Source organism: Rhinolophus ferrumequinum, chromosome 21, assembly GCF_004115265.2.
Source record: "Rhinolophus ferrumequinum isolate MPI-CBG mRhiFer1 chromosome 21, mRhiFer1_v1.p, whole genome shotgun sequence".
Lineage (NCBI taxonomy): Eukaryota > Metazoa > Chordata > Mammalia > Chiroptera > Rhinolophidae > Rhinolophus > Rhinolophus ferrumequinum.
Window position 1 is genome coordinate 10,802,900 of NC_046304.1, and position 18,560 is coordinate 10,821,459.

An 18,560-nucleotide genomic window follows, 5' to 3' on the forward strand; every position below is an offset into this window, starting at 1 on the left:
TTCCAGCCCCACCCTCCTTACAAACTCCTTTGTTCTCATGCTACTTCAAGCCAACATCTTTTCTGGCTTGGACGACGGCATCAGCCTCCTAACGGTTCTCCCAGCGTCTGTTCCTGGCCTCTACAGTCCATGCTCCACAGAATGGAAATTAGAGAATGTCATTCCCCTCTTCAAAACCCTCCTTTGGTTTTTCAGTGTAGTGCTTAGAATAAAATCCAAAATCCTTACCATGGCAAGGTCCTCTGTTGGTTTTCAACATCAGATTCCCCTGGAGGGCTTAAACAGAAAATAGAACTCTCAGACCTTCACTGTGAGAAATTCAGATTTAATTGGCCGGGCTTGAGACCAAGGCATTTATATATTTTAAAACTCCCCAGGTGATTCTGCGTTTAAAATCCCTGCCTAAAGAGATCCTGCCCCTTCCTACCTCTCCAAACTTGTCTTCTGTTCGTCCCCTTCCCTCGCTAAAGCATTGGCCTCCTTGCTGTTCCTTGAACATGCCAAATTTGTTTCCACCTCAGGGCCTTTGCACTTGCTCTCTTCCCTCTGTCTAGAATGCCACTCCCAGACTATTTTGAGCCTGCGTCCTCAGTGATTTTGTTGAGATGCTGAATTAGCCAACCCTGGCTTCCTTGGCCATCTTTCTTTTATATGCATCTTTTGCTACTTGTAAGATCAAAGGATATCAACAATATATCATGCTTGTATACTTTGCCAACTTTTTTTTTCCTTTATGCAGTTTGTCTTTGTCATGCGGGGGACCCTGCTCGCTGTGCCATGAGTCATGCAGGGTGTCATGCGGGGTCTCCTGTCCCGCTCCCCACCTAAGAACGCAGGATATGGTGAGGCCAAAAAGGAACACCCACGGAGCCATACATAGGGGAGTCATACCACTATAGTTTCGCTGGTGGCTGGGTTGGAGACACAGGAAGAAAACATCCACCAGCACCCCAACAAGGGGTCTTCCTGCACCAGTCTCACTTGCTAGCTGCAATCCGCCATGCTAATTGCAATACGCTCTTGCTAGCTTAGCCACCATCTTCTTGCTAACCCCATTTGCTGCTTCCATAGCCACAGCAGTTATATTAGTGGCCAATGGCTCACTGGTTACAGCTGACGGCCAACTAGCCACAGCTGATGGCCAACCAATCACAGTTGATGGCCACTTACTACCTGAGCCAGCACCTTTCCACATGAGGCCGAGAGCCTGGAAACTGCCCTCCTGGCTCTGTCCCCACAGTCTTTTAACATAATTTAGGGTGGCTTTTCTATGTTGAAGATTTCCAGTTTTATGTTGTCAAATCATCTTTTTCCTTAGTGGCATTTTACTTTTGGTCTTTCTTTTAAAAACCTTCATCACGCCAAGCTTATATATATTTTTTAAATGCACTTTGTTTTCTTTCTGTACTTTTCTTCTTCTCATTTAAAACTGTGCTCAAAATGGAATTTATTTTATTTTATTTTATTTTTTGATGTAAGGAATGAAATAATTATTTTTGGTTTTGCTTTAGTTCAAATAGCTGGTCTCTTATACCGTTTATATAAATTGATTCAAAGTGCCATTTTCTTTGTATACTAACTTCTCATATACAGGAATTGCATAGTTTGCAACAAAAAGTATGTGTATTCATGGAGTAGCAGGGAAAACATGGGCCTTTAACAGGACACTGGTCCCTGATTGCAACAAAACCCATCCATCTCTAGCTCCCTGCATTGTGTATTACAGGCCTCTTTGACCAAAAAATATTTTTATAAAATATTGAAAAGCATATTCCAAAGCCTCTGAACAGAGTGTGCATATGTGTGAAAATAGGAGTCACTTCAGACCTCCAGAAGTGACCAACAGTTGGTGACAGTGATAGGCAAACAGGAGAAGTAAGCACTTCCTGGGAAGTGAGCCACTTCTCAGCAGCCTGCAGTACAAGAGGTGGCAAACTTTATCTGTAAATGTCTGGGAGGTAATTAAGGTTTTGTAGGCCATATGGCTTCTGTTGCAACTACTTAACTCTGCCGTTACGGCACAAAAGCAACCGTAGACAGTATACTCACATAAATGAGTGAACATGGCTGTATTTCAATAAAACCTTATGGACATTAAAATTTGAATTTCATTCACATCTTGGGAGGCCAAATATAATGACAAATGACCCTTGTTATGGATTGAATGTTTTTATCTCTCCAAAATTCATATGTTGAAGCCCTAATATGTGATGATATTTGGAGGTGTGGCATGTGGAGGTGATAATATTTAGATGAGGTCATGAGGGTAGGTTGGGTCCTCATGATGGGATTAGAGTCCTTAGAAGAAAAGCTAACATTCTGTCTCCACCATGTGAGGACATATCAAGAAGGTGGCTGTCTACAAGCCAGGAAGAGGGGCCTCACCAGGAACTGAATCAGCTGACACCTTGGACTTTCCAGCCTTTAGAACTGGGACAAATAAATGTCTGTCGTTTAAGACACCCAATTGATAGTATTTTGTTATAGCAACCCAAGAAGACTAATATAACCTCCAGAGAATGACAAGTGACATAGCTATTTTGCCACCATGAGGAAGCCCACTTGCGATAAAGCTGCTCACAGACAGAAACCAAGGCCTGCATGATGGCCTTAGGGCACTGAATGCAAGCTTCTCTGACATGCACTCTGTCGTGAGACCATTATTGCATGACATAATCAACCCCCCCCAATTTGTTGGATCAACTTGTGTTTTCTGTCACTTACTGAGTAAAGAGGATCCGTCTGCAGAAGGGGTAAAAGAAAGACTGGGGATGGGGGGCGGTGTCAGTCTTGGAGAAAGGAGTAAAGCTTAGAGTAGGCCATTGGCCTCATGGTGTATTATTCAGGACTCTGCGTGCAAATGACAAAAACCCATCTTGAGTGAGTTCAAGCCAAAAAGGGGAAATTAATGACTTGGGCGGATTTATTTAATAAATATTGAGCACCTACTATATACTAGGCACTGTTCTAAGCACAGGGGTTACAGATTAGCACAAAATAGACAACATGCCTTACTTTCATGGGACTTACATGAGCAAGAAAGCAAAATACATAGTATGTCAGATGGTGATAAGTACTACAGAGACAAAGCAGAGAAGGAAGATTGGGAATTGCTGGGGAAAGTGGTGCGATTTTACACAGGCTATAAGGAGAGGCCTCACTGAAAATTTCAGGTAACATTTGAATAAGGACCTGAGGGGAGAAGGGACGGAGGAATATCCAAGTTGGAAAATTTTCTTGGTAGACTCAGCCTCAAAAAAAAAAAAAAAAAAAAAAGGCAAGAGCAAGTGTAAATCCCTGAGGCGGGAGCATGTCTGTCCTGTCAGAGGAACAGTGAGGAGGAAGCCAGTGTGGCTCCAGCAGGCCAGTGAGAGGAAGGGAAGGAAGATATGAGATCAGAATGGTACCAGGGCTCTGATCTTCATGTAGGGACATACATTTATTGAATATGTTATCTAGTAGTAAAGTCATATGCTATTCTCCCAAGGGGAGAGACTCTCAAACCTGGAGGGGGCAGGAGAAAAAGAACAGAGTGCCAAAAGCACAGGAAAACCCTTAAAGCCCGCTTCGCTATCCACCGTTAGTGGTTCTGAATAGTTCATCTGCTAGGTCAGTGAGCCGAGGACCATGGAACGAACCATTCATGTTCTGCTGAGAATTCTGGTTTCATCCTTCCTGATCAACAAGGTGCAATTCAATCTCGATAGTCCAAGCAGGATATATTATTTCCATCTCAAGAACCTCTTAGGAACTCCAAGTCTGGTTGGTCCCTACTTGTTGTGTTTGCTAAGCAAGAATTGTGGGCGTGACGATTGTGGGCATTAAGAATCTGAGCCCCGCCGGTGGAGGACTCCGGTATTTCAGGACCTTCATCTTTAAGATCCGCCCCCTCAACTTTTTGAAAGGGCGGGGCAAAGACAGCACCTGTCACCTCCTTCTCTCCACCCCGTTGGTTCTCACGTGTGTCCGCCTGTTCAATAACAGCTCTTCTTCCGGGATTTCCTGGTCACTGCAACCAATCAGAGTGTTGTTCCCTTCCTTACCATTGTCAGCCCGCTGCCAATCGGCGCGCCTCTACAAACGCCCCTTAAAGGCGCCGCAAACGCCTCCGGAGCAGGGGCGAACCAAGTCCTGGGTTCCTGCCTTCATCTGCAGTATGGAGTCGTCCCTGGGGCGGCCTGGGCCGGAGACGGACCTTCTAGCTCTGAGGGGACAGCAAGCCGCGATCTTTGACAGCGGGCGGGGCGGAACGCCCTCTGAGCCGCCCTCCGGCCTCCGGGTGTCGGGGGAGGAAGAGGCCAAGAACGTTGGGGGCTCGAGCCACCACACCAGGGCGTCCCCGAAGCCTTCGAGCTGCAGTGTAGTCCACCGGCCGGAACCGGAGGCTCTGGAGAACGTGCCTGGCCTCGCAGGGACGCCGTCTGGGGCGGGGAGCCGCCGAGGGGCGCCGGGTCCCGAACACGACTTGCACGGATCCTCCCTGCGCAAAGACCCTGAGCCGCGGGAGGACCAGCCTGCATCCGAAAGGGTCTGCCGTCGAGGGAGCGGGGGCGGCGGCGACATGGATGTTGAGCAGGAGGAGGAAGACGACGAGGAGGCGGCGACAACCGGCAGGGCTGGCCGCTCGTTCTCCGGCCGCCTTCAGGACAGCCGTAGCCTGGACGGGCTGAGTGGGGCGTGCGGTGGCGCCGGGTCCTCAGGGGGTGCGGAGTCTGGCGCGGGCGGCGGGCGTCGCGCCACCATCTCCAGCCCCCTGGAGCTCGAGGGCACGGTGAGCCGCCATGGTGACCTCACCCACTTTGTCGCCAACAACCTGCAACTCAAGATCCGTCTGAGCGGCGCCCCTCAACCCCCGCCCCCTGCGCCCGTGCCGCCCTGTTCAGCGCCCGCACTCATTCCAGCCATCCCCCCCATCGACCCTGAGGTGTTGCGGGACCTGGAGCGGCTCAGTAGGGAGCTGGGCGGCAGGGTGGACCGTCTGCTTCGCGGGCTGGGTGGCGCGGTGCAGGAGCTGACAGCGCTGAGCGTGGGCTGTATCCAGACCTACCGCGACGCCGTGGACTCCCTAGGCGAAGCTGTGGACATGAGCATCAAGGGCATGTACACCCTGCTGGCGCGCTGCGAGGAGCTGGAGCGGGCTCTGCAGCCGGTGCAGGGGCTGGCGCGCCAAGTCCGGGATATCCGACGCACCCTGGAGGTGTTGGAGGCCCTGTGCAAGTGACCAGGAGGGTAGGAGAGGCCAGGCCGGGCCAAGGCCCAGCAGAATCCTAAGGACTCTTCAAGGAGCCCTAGTGGGAACTGCCCGCGGAGAGGAGGCCTATATATTGGAAGCTCTTCCAAATGCATTTAGCAGGCCCGTGACCACTCGCTGGGCCTTATGCAGGTGTATATGGGGAAGTTCTAAAGGCCCTCCTGGTTGGAGGGGATGATGCTCTGCTTCTATTCAGTTGGCCATCTATAGCTACCTTGTTCTCCCCAACTCTTACCTAGCTACCGCACCGTCCCTAAGAACTCAGGTCTTCAGGTCTAGGCTTGGGAGACAGCCATACGTGATCAAGAAAGGAGAACAGAGGAGGCCCCAGCCCCCACTGTGGTCACCCTGAGTCCAGTGGCCACATCTCAGGTGCCAGAGGCTATGGGAGCTTGAGTGGTCCTTGACCACACACAATGCAGACAAGGATGCACACCTGCAGATGGATAACCTCTTGCTTCTGCCCTCTGGCCCCCACTATTCCACTTCTTCAGCCAGAACCAGGGTGCAGCTAGAAGGAATGCATTGCATGGTAAAGGGGGTGAGTTGGGAGGGGTCTCACTGCTCTCAGGTTTCAGAATTGTTGCTGGTTTTGAAGCTTACCTGTTGTGGAGTGTTCTAATCAGTTTTGGCTTTCTGAGTTTTTGTGGAATTAAAGTGCTGCTGCTGCTAAGGCTGAGGCTGTGTCTGTGTGGAGTTACAGGGATTAATAAGGCAAAAGAATGGGAATAAGGGTTGGTCTTTTTCATGAAGCTCCCTTGGGGCTGGGGCTGGGGTGGGGACACAGGTTTTATGGGGAAGAATATCATTCCTGCTCTTAGGCAGCAGGTCTGAGCAATGCGGGCCACAGATACTGACTCAGAAATGCAGTAAAAGCAGAAACAGAAACAAGGTGCTCCAGAAGAGAAAGGGAAGGGCTCTTTTCTCAGATTCTGAAGTAGACAGGTAGGGACTGGGCAAACAAAATCTGGGCTGTGGAGGAAGACTGAAAACACTTGTTAGCTCCATTCCTGATCCCATTTTCTACACTGCACTGATCAATGCCATATGTATGGTTTGAGACAGTCTTTGTACCAACCCCTGGCAGCCTTCTGTTTATAGTCACATAGTAAGTTCCAGCAGCCATCATGTTATGGTCAGGAGATTTAGAAACAGAGATTACAGAAAAAGCTCGTTTGGTTGAACCCTCCTCCTCTTCCTGAAAACACTAGCACTTTGAACCGAGTTTAAACACGTTTTTCTTTTGTGTGTGAAGAGTTCCGGGATTGGAAATGTTGCTAAATAAACCTTCCCCGGTGACAAGAAATTAACAGCACACTTGCTAAAAAAAAAAAAAAAAAAAAAGTAATCATGCTGGCCCGTACGGGGATCGAACCCGCGACCTTGGCGTTATTAGCACCACGCTCTAACCAACTGAGCTAACCGGCCGCTTCCTGTTTAATCCCTCCATAAAGAAGTATATAAAATTATTTGGATTTCACATTAATCCTATCCTTGGAAAATGGAGATGATTGCTTTGGGAGGCATGAACAGGATGCGAAAATTGAATCCCCAAGCATTTTGGGAAGTACTAGAATAGCCAAGTTGTAATATTCATAAGCACATATGATTATGTCGTTTGGCGGCAGGCGGAAGTGCAAATCAGGTGCTCAAGACTGACACATACACATAGCGCTCATGAACAGAAACAGACGTGGAAAAACACAGCCTGATAAGGCCCTGGGAGAATCCCGGAGAGAGAACGATGAACCTGTGGGGCGTTATATGGGCCGGACCCCCAAATGTTCAGCGACTACCGCTCGCAGGGTCTTTGCATGAAGAACGAAGACTCAAGGAGACACCACTGATACTCGAACTCACTAAGTCACTTCACCTGGAGTTGGAAGGGTTCGCATCTTATTTCCCTAGGGAGGTGACCTCCATGGTCAGAGAGTAAATTTGCGCGGGTGTTTTATTACCAACCTTAGTCTATGCTGCAAAATGGAATAGAAGTGACGAAAAGCCAAGGTTGCAGTAAGAGAGAAGGAAGGGGTAGGGCGGAAGTTGAATGTCTGCAGACAGAAGGTCACGGGAGAAATTACTTTTGGATTGCAAAAAATGAAGACGTTTGAAACACGTGAACAGCAAGCCGACGAGGATGGGATTCGAACCCACGCGTGCATAGCACAATGGATTAGCAGTCCATCGCCTTAACCACTCGGCCACCTCGTCCCCAGTGAAACCACTTTGGATATAGCTTCTGGGGTCTGAACTTTTATTCCTCAGTAATATGATGGGTCCGCTTAGGTGACGAGGAGAGTTCATTTTTAGGATCCTGCCCAGCTCTGCGAAGGCAACTCTCAGGGTGCTGACGGAGCGACCTTCTCACTTGCGCGAACGCCCGACCCTCTTCCCTCTGGGTTGAGCTAACCCGAGCGTGCGCCAGCTCTCAGGAACCCTGCAATAGGCCCAGATCTACGGTACAAATCTGCCACAAAAACCACCACGAAACTGTTGGGGTCCCCCGACCGGGCGGAGCGGGACTTCGAGCCAAAAGACCTCTCCTTCCGGTCCCTTCAAGATGCGTCTTCTCTTACCCGGGCCCTGGGCTCTGGGGCTCGAACACAGTCGAAAATGAGGAAAATAAATAAAAGCAACAGAAGCCCACCGGGGTTGAAAAAGTAGATATTTGACCCCGACGTGATTTGAACACGCAACCTTCTGATCTGGAGTCAGACGCGCTACCGTTGCGCCACGAGGTCAGCCGGCCAGGTTTGTGGTCAGATCCCTTCATAACCAGTTGGCGGCTTGACCTACAATTCGTGGCTTGGTGCACGCGTTTTCCTACCTGCCTCCTAAGATGAGCAAGGTCCCGCTGCATACCCGCTGGGCAGTGGCTTTACGTGCTCCGGGCTCAGCCGTTTTTCCAGCCCAGCCCCCAACGTCCTGCCGAAGATCAGGTGGCCCAAAGCTGGTTACTTAGGAGATCCAGAGCTCACAGACCAACAGGGTCGGGTGGAAGGACTGGATACCAGGCCGAACGTGATGGAGCCATGCCAGAGCCCAAGGCACCTGAAGCGGAGAGAGATTAGCTCCTCTAGAGTGCGTCTCTTTCCTGGCAGCACAGTACAATCGCCTTCGGATAGTCACGCGCTAGCCCCAGGTTCGGAGAGTCTAATTCAAAAGTCCAGGATAGAGCCCGGGCATTGGTAATTTTATCACTTTTTACAATTTTGAGGAATAATTTACATACGATGAAATGCACAGATCTTAAGTGTGTATTTTGATGAATTTTGACAAATGCAGCCTACAACCCTTTCAAGATGTAGGACACTTCCTTCACGCGAGAAAGTTCTTTCATGTCACTTTCCAATTGATCCCCGTCTCTCCCTTCCTAGGGGCAACCACTGTTCTGATTTTGATCACCATAAACATAAGTATTTTTTAAAAGTTCCCCAGGTGAGACAGTCGGGAACCTCTAAAGAGGGATACCAGAAGCTGGCAGAGATCCCCCATTTGCTTCTTGGAGGATGAGAAGAGTTCAACAGGCCAACATGAGAGAAGAGGTCGTGTTACATCTCACCCCTTCCCTTCTAAGCCAAATGTCTGAACATTCTGCACAGTGGCTCTCCGGAAAGTTACCAAGGACAACAGAAATGTCAAAGCCGCCCCTCCCCCACCCCACCTCCACCCCACCCCCATCATTTCTCAGGCCTGATCTTAATTTATTCAGAGCAACACCTTTTAAGAGCCTTCTTCTCCTTTGGTTGTCATGACACTCATCTGCTGGCCTTCCCCTAGCTCTTACCCACCCTCCAACCCCCACCCTCCAGTCTCTTTTTCTGTCTTTTCCCTCAAAGTTCTGTCTTCTCTCCTCACACACTTTCCCTGCAGTCAAGCCATCACATGCTCCTACCTCTGGATTCAGACGTCCACTGCCTGCTGGACAGCTCCACTTGACCCTGTCATCCTTCCTTCCCAGTCCTTCTGCACTCCTGGCGAATGGCCTTGACTCTTCCCTCTTCCTCACTTCCCATTTCCAGCCACCAAATCCTATCAATTTCATCTCCTTCATATTCTCCTGTCGGCCTTCATTCCCATAGCTATCTCCTCAGTCTCTCTCACTGTATTATTATAATAGATCCCTCTGACCTCTCTGCCTGCAGAATAATCCAAGAGAATCATCTTTTTAAAATGCAAACATGATCCCATCATACTGTAGCTTAAAATCAGAATTAAGTTCTAATTTATTGGCTCTGCCCCCAGGGCCAAGCACCTCTAAGTACTGGGGGCTCTGGAACCAGGTTGCCAGGGTTCATATGCAGGCTTTGCTACTTACTAGTTGTGTAGCTTGGGCTAGTTATTGAACCTCCCTGTGTCTCAATGTCCCCATCTTTACTGTAAAACAGTAAAGATTATAATAGATGACTATTAGTTTATTTACTACAGATAAAGTGCTCAGAGCCTGGTTGGTGATAATTACACAATCATTATGTTGCTTTTGTTGTTGTTGTTATTATCTGGTCCTTGCCTGATTCTTCAGCTACTGCCTGCTCATTTCCCATGTGACAACCATGCTGACTTATTTACAGTTGCCTAAACCTACCTCAGTCCCAACTGTCTCGGTGCCACTGTCCTTGGCAGTATTGCTTGATGGTCTTCCCAATCCTTCCTTACATGACTGATCCTTACATACCCCTCAAGACTCAATTCAGAAGCTCTCTCCCCACTTCTCCACTCATCTGGGGGAGGAGGCCCTTCCTGTGTCTTTTCCAAGATAACACTTAAAATACGACCTTTTAATTGTTCCTTGGTTATTTCCCTCACTACAGTCTAAGTTACTCAAGAGTAGAAAATATGTATTTCTAGCACCCAGTACAATTCCTGGAATATAGTGTGTATTCAGTAAGCGTTTGTGAAATTAACGAGAGATAACTAGCAAAAGTATTATAGTGGGCAAGAGCCCGGCTTATAGAGGAAGCAGACATGTCTGGGTAGCTGAACAACATGAGGTGAGGTGGAAACTTTTCCTAGAAACGGAAGTTGGGTTAATGAATATGGTACCAAGGAATGTGGACTTGATCTCTAGGTTCAGAGAGGTTCTGCAACAGGTGTGAAGTATGATCAGTCCAGTGTCACCATTCAGAGTACTCTCTGATGGTTAAGTCTCCTGCATTCGTCCCACCAGTTTCTAAATTTTTAGAAACCAATAAATTATTCTGTCCAGCATTGCATTGCTCAATATGGTAGCCACTAGGGTGATGGCTTTTCAATATGGGGCTATTCAAATTAAATTAAAATTTAAAAATTCAGTTCCTTAATCCCACTAGCCACATTTCAAGTGTCTGACAGCCACCTGAAGCTAGCTGGCTACCTACCATACTGAACAGAGACAATATGAAATATTTTCATCATCACAGAACTTCTGTTGGACAATACTGATCCAGAGGCTGAAAGTTGGTGGCCTGACACCTGTATGCTATTGCCATCAAGGTTATTTTTTCCCTTCTCATTTTTTCATTTTTAAGTTGGATACCAACATTTATAATTGGAATAAGAATCTGGATTTCTGGTCTCTCTTAAACACACACACACACACACACACACACACACACACGAATCCTGTAACACTGGACTTTGATTCCCTCAAGACGATTGACTGAAGCTGAGAAGCTGCTGCCCCACTGCGCTGCTCTGTACCCCTCAACTCCTACATAGATTTTAGAATGGGCAAGGGATCTCCTAGGCTTTGTTTTGTTTTGTTTTTTTCTCCCTGACTTCAAGGAACTTCATTTATCTGTTGCATTCATTTTTTGTGTGTTCTTGTAGGAGAGACACAATAACTGAATAAAGTAATAAACCAAATATTTACAGATTATAATGAAGACTAATGAGAGGTAACAGACTGATGGCGAAGAGCTCAGAGTCTCAAGTCAGCCTGGGTTTGAAGCCTGACGTCATCAATTATAGGATCCGTGACCTGGAGTGGGTAAATATATTGCTCTGTGCTTCAGTTTCTTTATCTATGTCTCAATACCACTGAACTGTATACTTTAAATGATCAATTTTATGTTGTGTATATTTCACATAGAAAAGAAACACTAATGAGCCAAATTGAAGACGTTCCCGTTGGTCAAAACTGAGACAATTTGAGCATCAAAAAGAATAACAACTACAATGAACTCAAACATACAAAAGATGATAAAATCTACAAGTTTCATAATGATATTAAAAACTACTAATTTGTCATTTTTGGAGGATGCTAGGGAACCAACCCATTATTCTGAAAACTGGTAAATAATAGAGGGGACAAAAAACATACATTTATCCAGTCTTTCCTGTATGACCTGTATCTCGTGGTAAACAACGAGATGATGAGGGCACATTCTTATTTATAGCAGAATCCCAAGTGATAAATGCAGAAGGAATGATAGAATTAGGACATCCTTATTTTGCAACCCTTCATGAAATAATGGAGCTAGGCCGTGATAATCAATTAAACCCATAGGTGAAAAGTGATAGGGAACTTTATAATGGTTGTCTCAGTCTAAACCCACTGCTCAGATTTTACACCAGAAAAAAGAGAGACAAGCAGGCATTAAGTCCTTCCTGCTGTGATGGAATAAGAAGTACAAGCCACCACTCATAATGTATTTTTACCAGAAAATTAAACGTGGGACTTATCTCACAGCCAGTTTACAGGAAACACAAGGCACAGAGGAACATGTTAAATGACCCAACCAGAACACAGCCCATAAATGGCCTGATGTCTTCAACAGATAAATTTCAAGAAAAGAGAAAACAGGAGGAAGAAGGAGGGAGGAGAAGAACCTGAGATTAAAAGAGATTTAAGAGACACATGAACCAAGTACAATGTATGGACTTTATTTGGACGTGATTCAAAGAAACTGTAAAAAAAAATGTTTGAGGGGGCAATTTGAACTATTTGGTGATGTCTGAGATTTTACTTGAAAATAAGCTAATAGGGATGGGAGGGAGAGTATAGAGGAAGCAAGGTTGGTCACGTGTTGGTAATTGTTGATATAGAATGATAGGCTTCAAAGAGGCTCCTTATGCTATTTTTTAAATTTGTATATACGTTTAAATTTTTCCATGACAAAATAATTTTTTTCTAAGTTCTTTTATGACCAGGTCAAATAAATGTTAGGACGTGAGAGGGTTCCAGCTCTGGAGTGAGTGAACACCAAGTCAGCAGCAGTACCTCCTATGACCACAGGGCGGCTCCAAAACGCAACGTTTTTGAGATTTCTCTAGGTCACGCTTCTGTGAACCAAGGTAATGGAAAAATGACAGGACATAGCTAAATGCCTGCCTGCTATTTATTAATCCACAATGTGAAATATGACTACGCGGTTCTTACTATCTAGTCAGTCCCCCAGTCAGGAAGCCTATTATAAGCAGAATGCCCCAAACTTCCAGCTGCTGGAGCCCAAAATCTGTCATCCTTGACCTCCCTTTTTTTCACCAACCCATAGCCCCATGTTCAGACCTTCTTATCTTCTAACAATCTCTTGATTCCTTCCACTTTACCTTCTTGATTCCACCCTGTTTCAACCTCATCCTGTCCTTCCTGGATAACTCTATGGTTTCTTCACTAGCCTTCTATTTGAAATCTTCCTAAAATTCATTTTCCATGTTGCAACCAATATCATCTTTTAGAATACAAACCTGATCATGTCCTTCCCCATGGTTGCAAGGCCCAACATGATTTGACCCTTGTCTGTATATCCCATCTCACCCTGATCTTTTTTCCCCCTTCCATTAGCTAGGCTTCAGACACACTAGCTTCCGTTCTGCTCAACAAACACACTGGGCTTGTTCTCACCTAAAGACTTTTGCACGTGCTGTTACTCCACCTAGAATGCTCTTTCCCCAGATTGTCACACAGCTGACTCCTCTATATTCTCTTTGTTCCAGGGACCTCATTTTGTAAAAGCAGGTCCCAGTCTTTCCTCATTTTCACACTATGACAATGTTTCCTTCATGTGCGAACAGTCAGACTTGATAAACTGCCACTGGAGGAATTTGGCTCTGAAGGCCCTGGCTTTCCACTCTTAGGAGAAAAGGCTTGTAAGTTATAGGCAGAAGGAAGAAAAGCATGAGGAGGCCTTCGGTCCTTGCATCTTGTCTATGTGCTAAGAATGTTTCCATGCTTGCTACTCTGTAATTTCCACGTTGGAGAATACAGGATTTCCACCTCTCATTGTACTTTAGGTGTCATCAGTGTCACTCATTTTGAGGGTCTCACAGTGATGAGGGTCACCTCAAGGGAGAGAAACAGTTGGGTCTACTGTACTTGATGAGTTTGCCTGTCCGGCCTGACATAGGGGAGGTTTGTAAATATTTTCAGAACTTTGAAATGGTTCAACAGTTAAAAGAAACTCCCCCTGCACATCTGAGAGCTGAGAAACCAGTGTGGGTAATATTTGATTATCATCCAATATTTTTTTGAGTAGAGAATAAAGAGATTTTGTGGACCTCACTCTTGATAAAAATAATTTCTCTGAAAAGTCTAAATGATTGCAATTTTTATTTTATGAGTTTTGGAGATCAATTGTCTCCATTATGAGGAAAAGGTTGTGCTGTATTATATGTAAATACCATTATATGGTTTCAATATATGGTCCAACATTTCGGGAACTGCAATCCTAGAAATCATTCGTTTCATAAAGCAACTTAATGTCTCATTAATAATATTGTATAATACCTGGAAGAAAAACTTTAAAAGGGCTTATCATGTAAAACTTATTTTAAAATAATTTTATTTACAGAAAAGTTACAAATACAAAGAATTCCCATATACCTTCATCGAAATCATGTTTGTTTTATCATTCTATCTCTACAGACACATATATATTTTTTTCTAAACCATTTGAGAGTAAATTGCAGACATGCCACTTTATCCCTAAACACTTCAGTCTTTAGGACATCTTCTTCCATGAAGACAATAGAATTATTTTCAAAAATCAGGAAATTAACACTGATCCATACTATTATCTAAGCTAGAAATCTTATTCAAATTTTGCCAATTGTTCCACTAATGTCCTTTATGATAAAATAATAAAAGAAATGAAGTTATTTTTTTCCTGGTCCAGGATCCATTAGGATAACACATTAAATTTGTCATGCTAAATTTGTCAGGTCTCTTTAGTCTCCCTTAATCTGGAAATGTTACTCTCTGTCTTTCATGACCTGAGGAAACATCTTCTGACTATCTTTTTGAGTTCTGAATCTTTTCACCCACTGGTTTAGAAAAAGGAAGTCCACTTATTACACTGGGGTCCTGGAAGAGAGAAATGTGTTTCTTCACAATTTAGACCACATTTCCTTAAATAAAGGTTAAGAACACATGACCCATTTTCAAAGAGCCTTTCCTTAATCAATATTATTCTAGTGTTTCCCTTTAAAATTTTTATTTATAGCACATAGTACCATGCAGATTTGTTATTTATTTGCATGTTTGCTGTCTATCTCCCTGACTGGACTATAAACTCCATGAAGGTAGAAACTTCTGTCCTGTTCGTCAAGAACAAGAGCCCAGCACAGTGCCTGGCACTTACTAGCTGGTCAATGAATATTTGTTGAATGAATGAATAAATAAATCAATCAGAAATAGAAATGCCTCTTGGACTTGCAGTTTAGACCGCCTTAAAAGAACTGAGATAGGGAGTGGGAAGAGAGCTAGCTCTTCTGGAAAGTGGGCAGGGAGGTCCCTACAAGAATGTTATTGGACTCTGAGCAATAATCACAGGTGAGAACTTTCCGTTCTTTAGGGATCCCCGTTGAGGCCCAAAGGTCAGTGAAGTCGCCGACAGTTAGAAGTTCTTGGACTGTAACTGGGCAAAGTCGGGTGTCCACACCTGAAAGATGTAAGGAAATCGAAGCAGTCTGCATCGCTGCCCTCTCCTCGCCTCCCAGGGACGCGGGTACCATTCCCTTCCTCCAATCCCTCCTAGTCGGCTCCGTAGTCCACTCCCTTCCCAAAAGACGCTTCTCATCCACATTCTAGTTCAAGAGAGCTGGCCATTTTCTGCACTCTGCAAATCTCTCGCCAAACTGAGCAAAGTTGTCTGAGGGGGAATCAGAATCAAGGAAGGTTCAGGTCTAGGGTCCTAGAACAACCAGGGGCTCCGTGACAATAAGTGACAGCTGGACAATCTAGGGATATCCACCTCTCCACGTTCGGCTTCCTTCGTCTCTTCGGGCCCAGGGCAGTGGGATGCTAGAGAGACGCGGAAGAGGAAAGGAGAGAAAGTGTCCATGCCTAAGGCATGGGGGTGCCCTAAGTCCCGCACGGCGGTGACAAGGGTCAGCAGCGAGTAACTCTTACGCGGAAGGTCATCCTGGGCTACGCAAGGGGGTGTGGGCCCGGGTCGCTCCTGAGGTAGGACATCGCGGAGGAACGGGTGTTCCCAGGCTAGGACAGGGCGGTTTTCCGTCCTCTGGACCCGCGTGGGAAAATTCGGCGGTGCGGGACCCAGTCACACAGCACAGTCTCAGGTGCAAACAGACGGCTCGGCTGCGCGTGGGGAGCTGGCGGGAGGCGGGCACCCTACTGCGACCACCCTCAGCTGACCCCAGACCCACGCTCTCCAGGAGGTCCACTGCGACTCGAGAATTTACTGATCTCGCGAGATTTTCAGAGATCCGGTCCTGGTGTCCGCCTCCGCGGTTGCTAAGGCAACTGGGCGGCGCCAGTGAAAGCGGGAAGACGGCGTACGTCGAATTTTTGCCTGCTAACCTGGGAGACTTTCAAGAGTGGCGCTGCCTGAGCTTCCAGCCTTAGAGACCACGGCCTCTGCTCCAGGAGGTGCCCTTACCCCTCGGAGCCATGGGCCGGATCTCGGGGCTCGTGCCCTCTCGCTTCCTGACGCTCCTGGCGCATCTGGTCGTCGTCATCACCTTATTCTGGTCCCGGGTAAGATCCACGGCCACCCTCCACCCAACCCCCATTCCCACGTCGGTGTGGTCCCAGCCCAACACCGCTCTATCCCCAGGGCCTGACCCGGTTGGGTCTTCCTATCCCCCGCTGCCCACCCCTCTTTCACTTCTCTTTCTCTGTGACCTGCTCAACAGGACAGCAACATCCAGGCCTGCCTGCCTCTCACGTTTACCCCTGAGGAGTATGAGAAGCAGGACATTCAGTGAGCACTTGGGGAGGGGTGGTCAGAATTAAGTAGTAGTTGGAGTGGAAGGGTCTTAGAAGAAGTCCAGAAGGCCTGAGCCAACCCCCTTCCTCTCTGCAGGCTGGTGGCAGCGCTGTCTGTCACCCTGGGCCTCTTTGCAGTGGAGCTGGCCGGTTTCTTCTCAGGAGTTTCCATGTTCAACAGTACCCAGAGCCTCATCTGTATCCTTTCTGCCTGCGTACCTTTCCCACAGGGGCCATTGCCATCGCTACTCCCTTCAGCCACCTAACTTTTTGGTACAATAGTGCCTGCCCTAGCAGGCAAACAGAATCTCTCCAGTTGAGAGATCTTCTTAGATAATTTAATACAATCTCTTGTGTAGCCTGGGGTAAATTGGGAACCCACTTCTACCTCATCTGAAGAGTCCAGGCTGGCCCCTAGATCTGGGATGGGGGCAGCCTGCGGTCCCAGCTGTGCAGGCTCAGCTCTAGCCTCTACTCACATGGCTGTCCTAAAACTCAGAAGGCAGGGCTACTGGCTCTGTGCCTTCGCAATTGGCGAGGGAGCAAGAAATGAACCAGACACAGATGCCAGCCCCACCACTGGCCTTTTCTGGTCCACCACTGCCTCTGGATCCAAAGACTTTCCTTGACTCAGGGGCGTTCCCAGCCATCGGGGCTCACTGTAGTGCGTCTGTGGCACTATCCTTTTTCATATTTGAGCGTTGGGAGTGCACCACATACTGGTACATTTTTGTCTTCTGCAGGTACAGTAACATCCAATGTTTGGGGATGGGATGGGGGAGGAAGGTTTACTGTAAATCTGAAGGTAGCCCCACCCAGCCCTTTACTCCATGTGTGAGATACCAGATCCACTCAAAGTCCTGTATTTAGTTTTTTGAAGTCCCGCTCCACCTATACTTTGGGGGTGGGGTCTCTGGTTCGGGGATTTTTATTGGAAGGGGCCCTGAACCCACCACCTTAACCTTCCATAGTGCCCTCCCAGCTGTCACTGAAATGGCATTATTCATCAGCGTCTTTGGGTTGAAAAAGAAACCTTTCTGATCACTTTCATGGGAGCCTAGGGAGGAAGGCTGGAGAAGCAAGGGACCATTGACCGTTCCTGGAAGGAGGAAAGCAAAATCTTCAACCTTCCCCCGTAAGACTGCATTTGGTGGAGGATTTTAAAGTAATTATCTGTCGAGTCTGGGATTATCAGCGTTTTATTTAATGATTTGTAATAAAACCTATTTTAGAGTAAGATCAAGGCTTACAAAAATTTCAGAGGAGAATTGGGGTAGCCAAACTACTAGAGAAACGGAAGGCTGTTTTCCTTGCAGATTGTATCGCTTTTTTGGTTATTACGGTAGACGCCGGGCAGAAGGGAGTGGGCGGAGATATGTAAATAAGTAATGCCAGCAGGACTGCAAGATCGTGGAGTGGAGCATTCTGGGGAAGTTAGTTTATCCCTTTTGGCAGCCAAATGGGGAAAAACCTGTATTTTAAAAAGATCTGCAAATAAATGTAGCAACAGAAATGTAAGAATATGAATATTTTAGGTAGCTCCGACTAACATGTTATATTCTCACCCTTGCTTATAGCGGAATCTTTTTTACTGAATATGGTAATGCCGTCAGAAGTTCCTTATCGTCAGGTAGGATAATCCTTACCTGTTCCTCTTCGGAGGACAGATTAGAATGTGATGATTGGAGTTCGCATGATTCGTGATTAACGTCTCTGCGTAATCAGGTCTTGCAACACCCTGATTGCTCCTATCTGATTCTTCCTGGCGATCATTTCTTTTACAATTGTAGTAGTTGGAGTTTACTGGTTGTAGGTTTTACTTAATGAGTGGTTTTGTTATCTCGTTGTTTTAGTTTGTGGAGTGTCTTTAGGCGGATTTGTTTGGAAGCTGCTAGTTCCGTTTTCTGACCTTGAGGCTCTACGTTAACATACAAGATTTTTCTTTCAATTTCTGGGCCAATTCAAGTGCCGAGTACTCCCAGTTTTTTTCTGGAGAAATCTTTGTCACCAGTAAATGTTTTTTGTTATCTCTGGGCTTTGCTATCAAACGATCGTTAATGTTGATCATACCACGTGGTGTCATAAATGGTCTTTTGTCAAACCTTCCACCTCACCATGGTGAGAAGGGCACGTGCTCAGGGAGAATTTCTCTGGTGGTTG

The 18,560-nt window shown here is 46.6% G+C and overlaps 2 protein-coding genes and 4 non-coding genes across 7 annotated transcripts; 3 read left to right on the top strand and 3 right to left on the bottom strand.

Annotated features, from left to right (window-relative positions):
* Positions 1-3,383: 3,383 nt before the first annotated feature.
* Positions 3,384-5,965, top strand: BORCS6 (BLOC-1 related complex subunit 6). Its single transcript, XM_033091903.1, has one exon. It carries the CDS (start codon positions 4,157-4,159, stop codon positions 5,219-5,221), a length of 1,065 nt encoding a protein of 354 aa, XP_032947794.1. The 5' UTR covers positions 3,384-4,156; the 3' UTR covers positions 5,222-5,965.
* Positions 5,966-6,605: 640 nt separating this feature from the next.
* Positions 6,606-6,679, bottom strand: TRNAI-AAU (transfer RNA isoleucine (anticodon AAU)). The gene has a single exon. It is a non-coding gene; the product is annotated as a tRNA-Ile (tRNA).
* A 701-nt stretch (positions 6,680-7,380) lies between these two features.
* On the bottom strand, positions 7,381-7,462 carry TRNAS-GCU (transfer RNA serine (anticodon GCU)). The gene has a single exon. It is a non-coding gene; the product is annotated as a tRNA-Ser (tRNA).
* A 458-nt stretch (positions 7,463-7,920) lies between these two features.
* On the bottom strand, positions 7,921-7,992 carry TRNAW-CCA (transfer RNA tryptophan (anticodon CCA)). Its single transcript has one exon. It is a non-coding gene; the product is annotated as a tRNA-Trp (tRNA).
* A 7,923-nt stretch (positions 7,993-15,915) lies between these two features.
* On the top strand, positions 15,916-18,166 carry TMEM107 (transmembrane protein 107). Of its 2 annotated transcripts, none has more exons than XM_033091641.1 (5): positions 15,916-16,169; positions 16,328-16,395; positions 16,498-16,598; positions 17,047-17,143; positions 17,462-18,166. In XM_033091641.1, exons 1-5 carry the CDS (start codon positions 16,083-16,085, stop codon positions 17,562-17,564), a joined length of 456 nt encoding a protein of 151 aa, XP_032947532.1. In that variant the 5' UTR covers positions 15,916-16,082; the 3' UTR covers positions 17,565-18,166. The 2 variants fall into 2 exon arrangements, with proteins under 2 accessions (XP_032947532.1, XP_032947533.1); XM_033091642.1 differs by having other exon boundaries at positions 15,917-16,169; positions 17,372-18,166.
* On the top strand, positions 18,024-18,157 carry LOC117014190 (U8 small nucleolar RNA). The gene has a single exon (XR_004421479.1). It is a non-coding gene; the product is annotated as a U8 small nucleolar RNA (small nucleolar RNA).
* Positions 18,167-18,560: the final 394 nt, after the last annotated feature.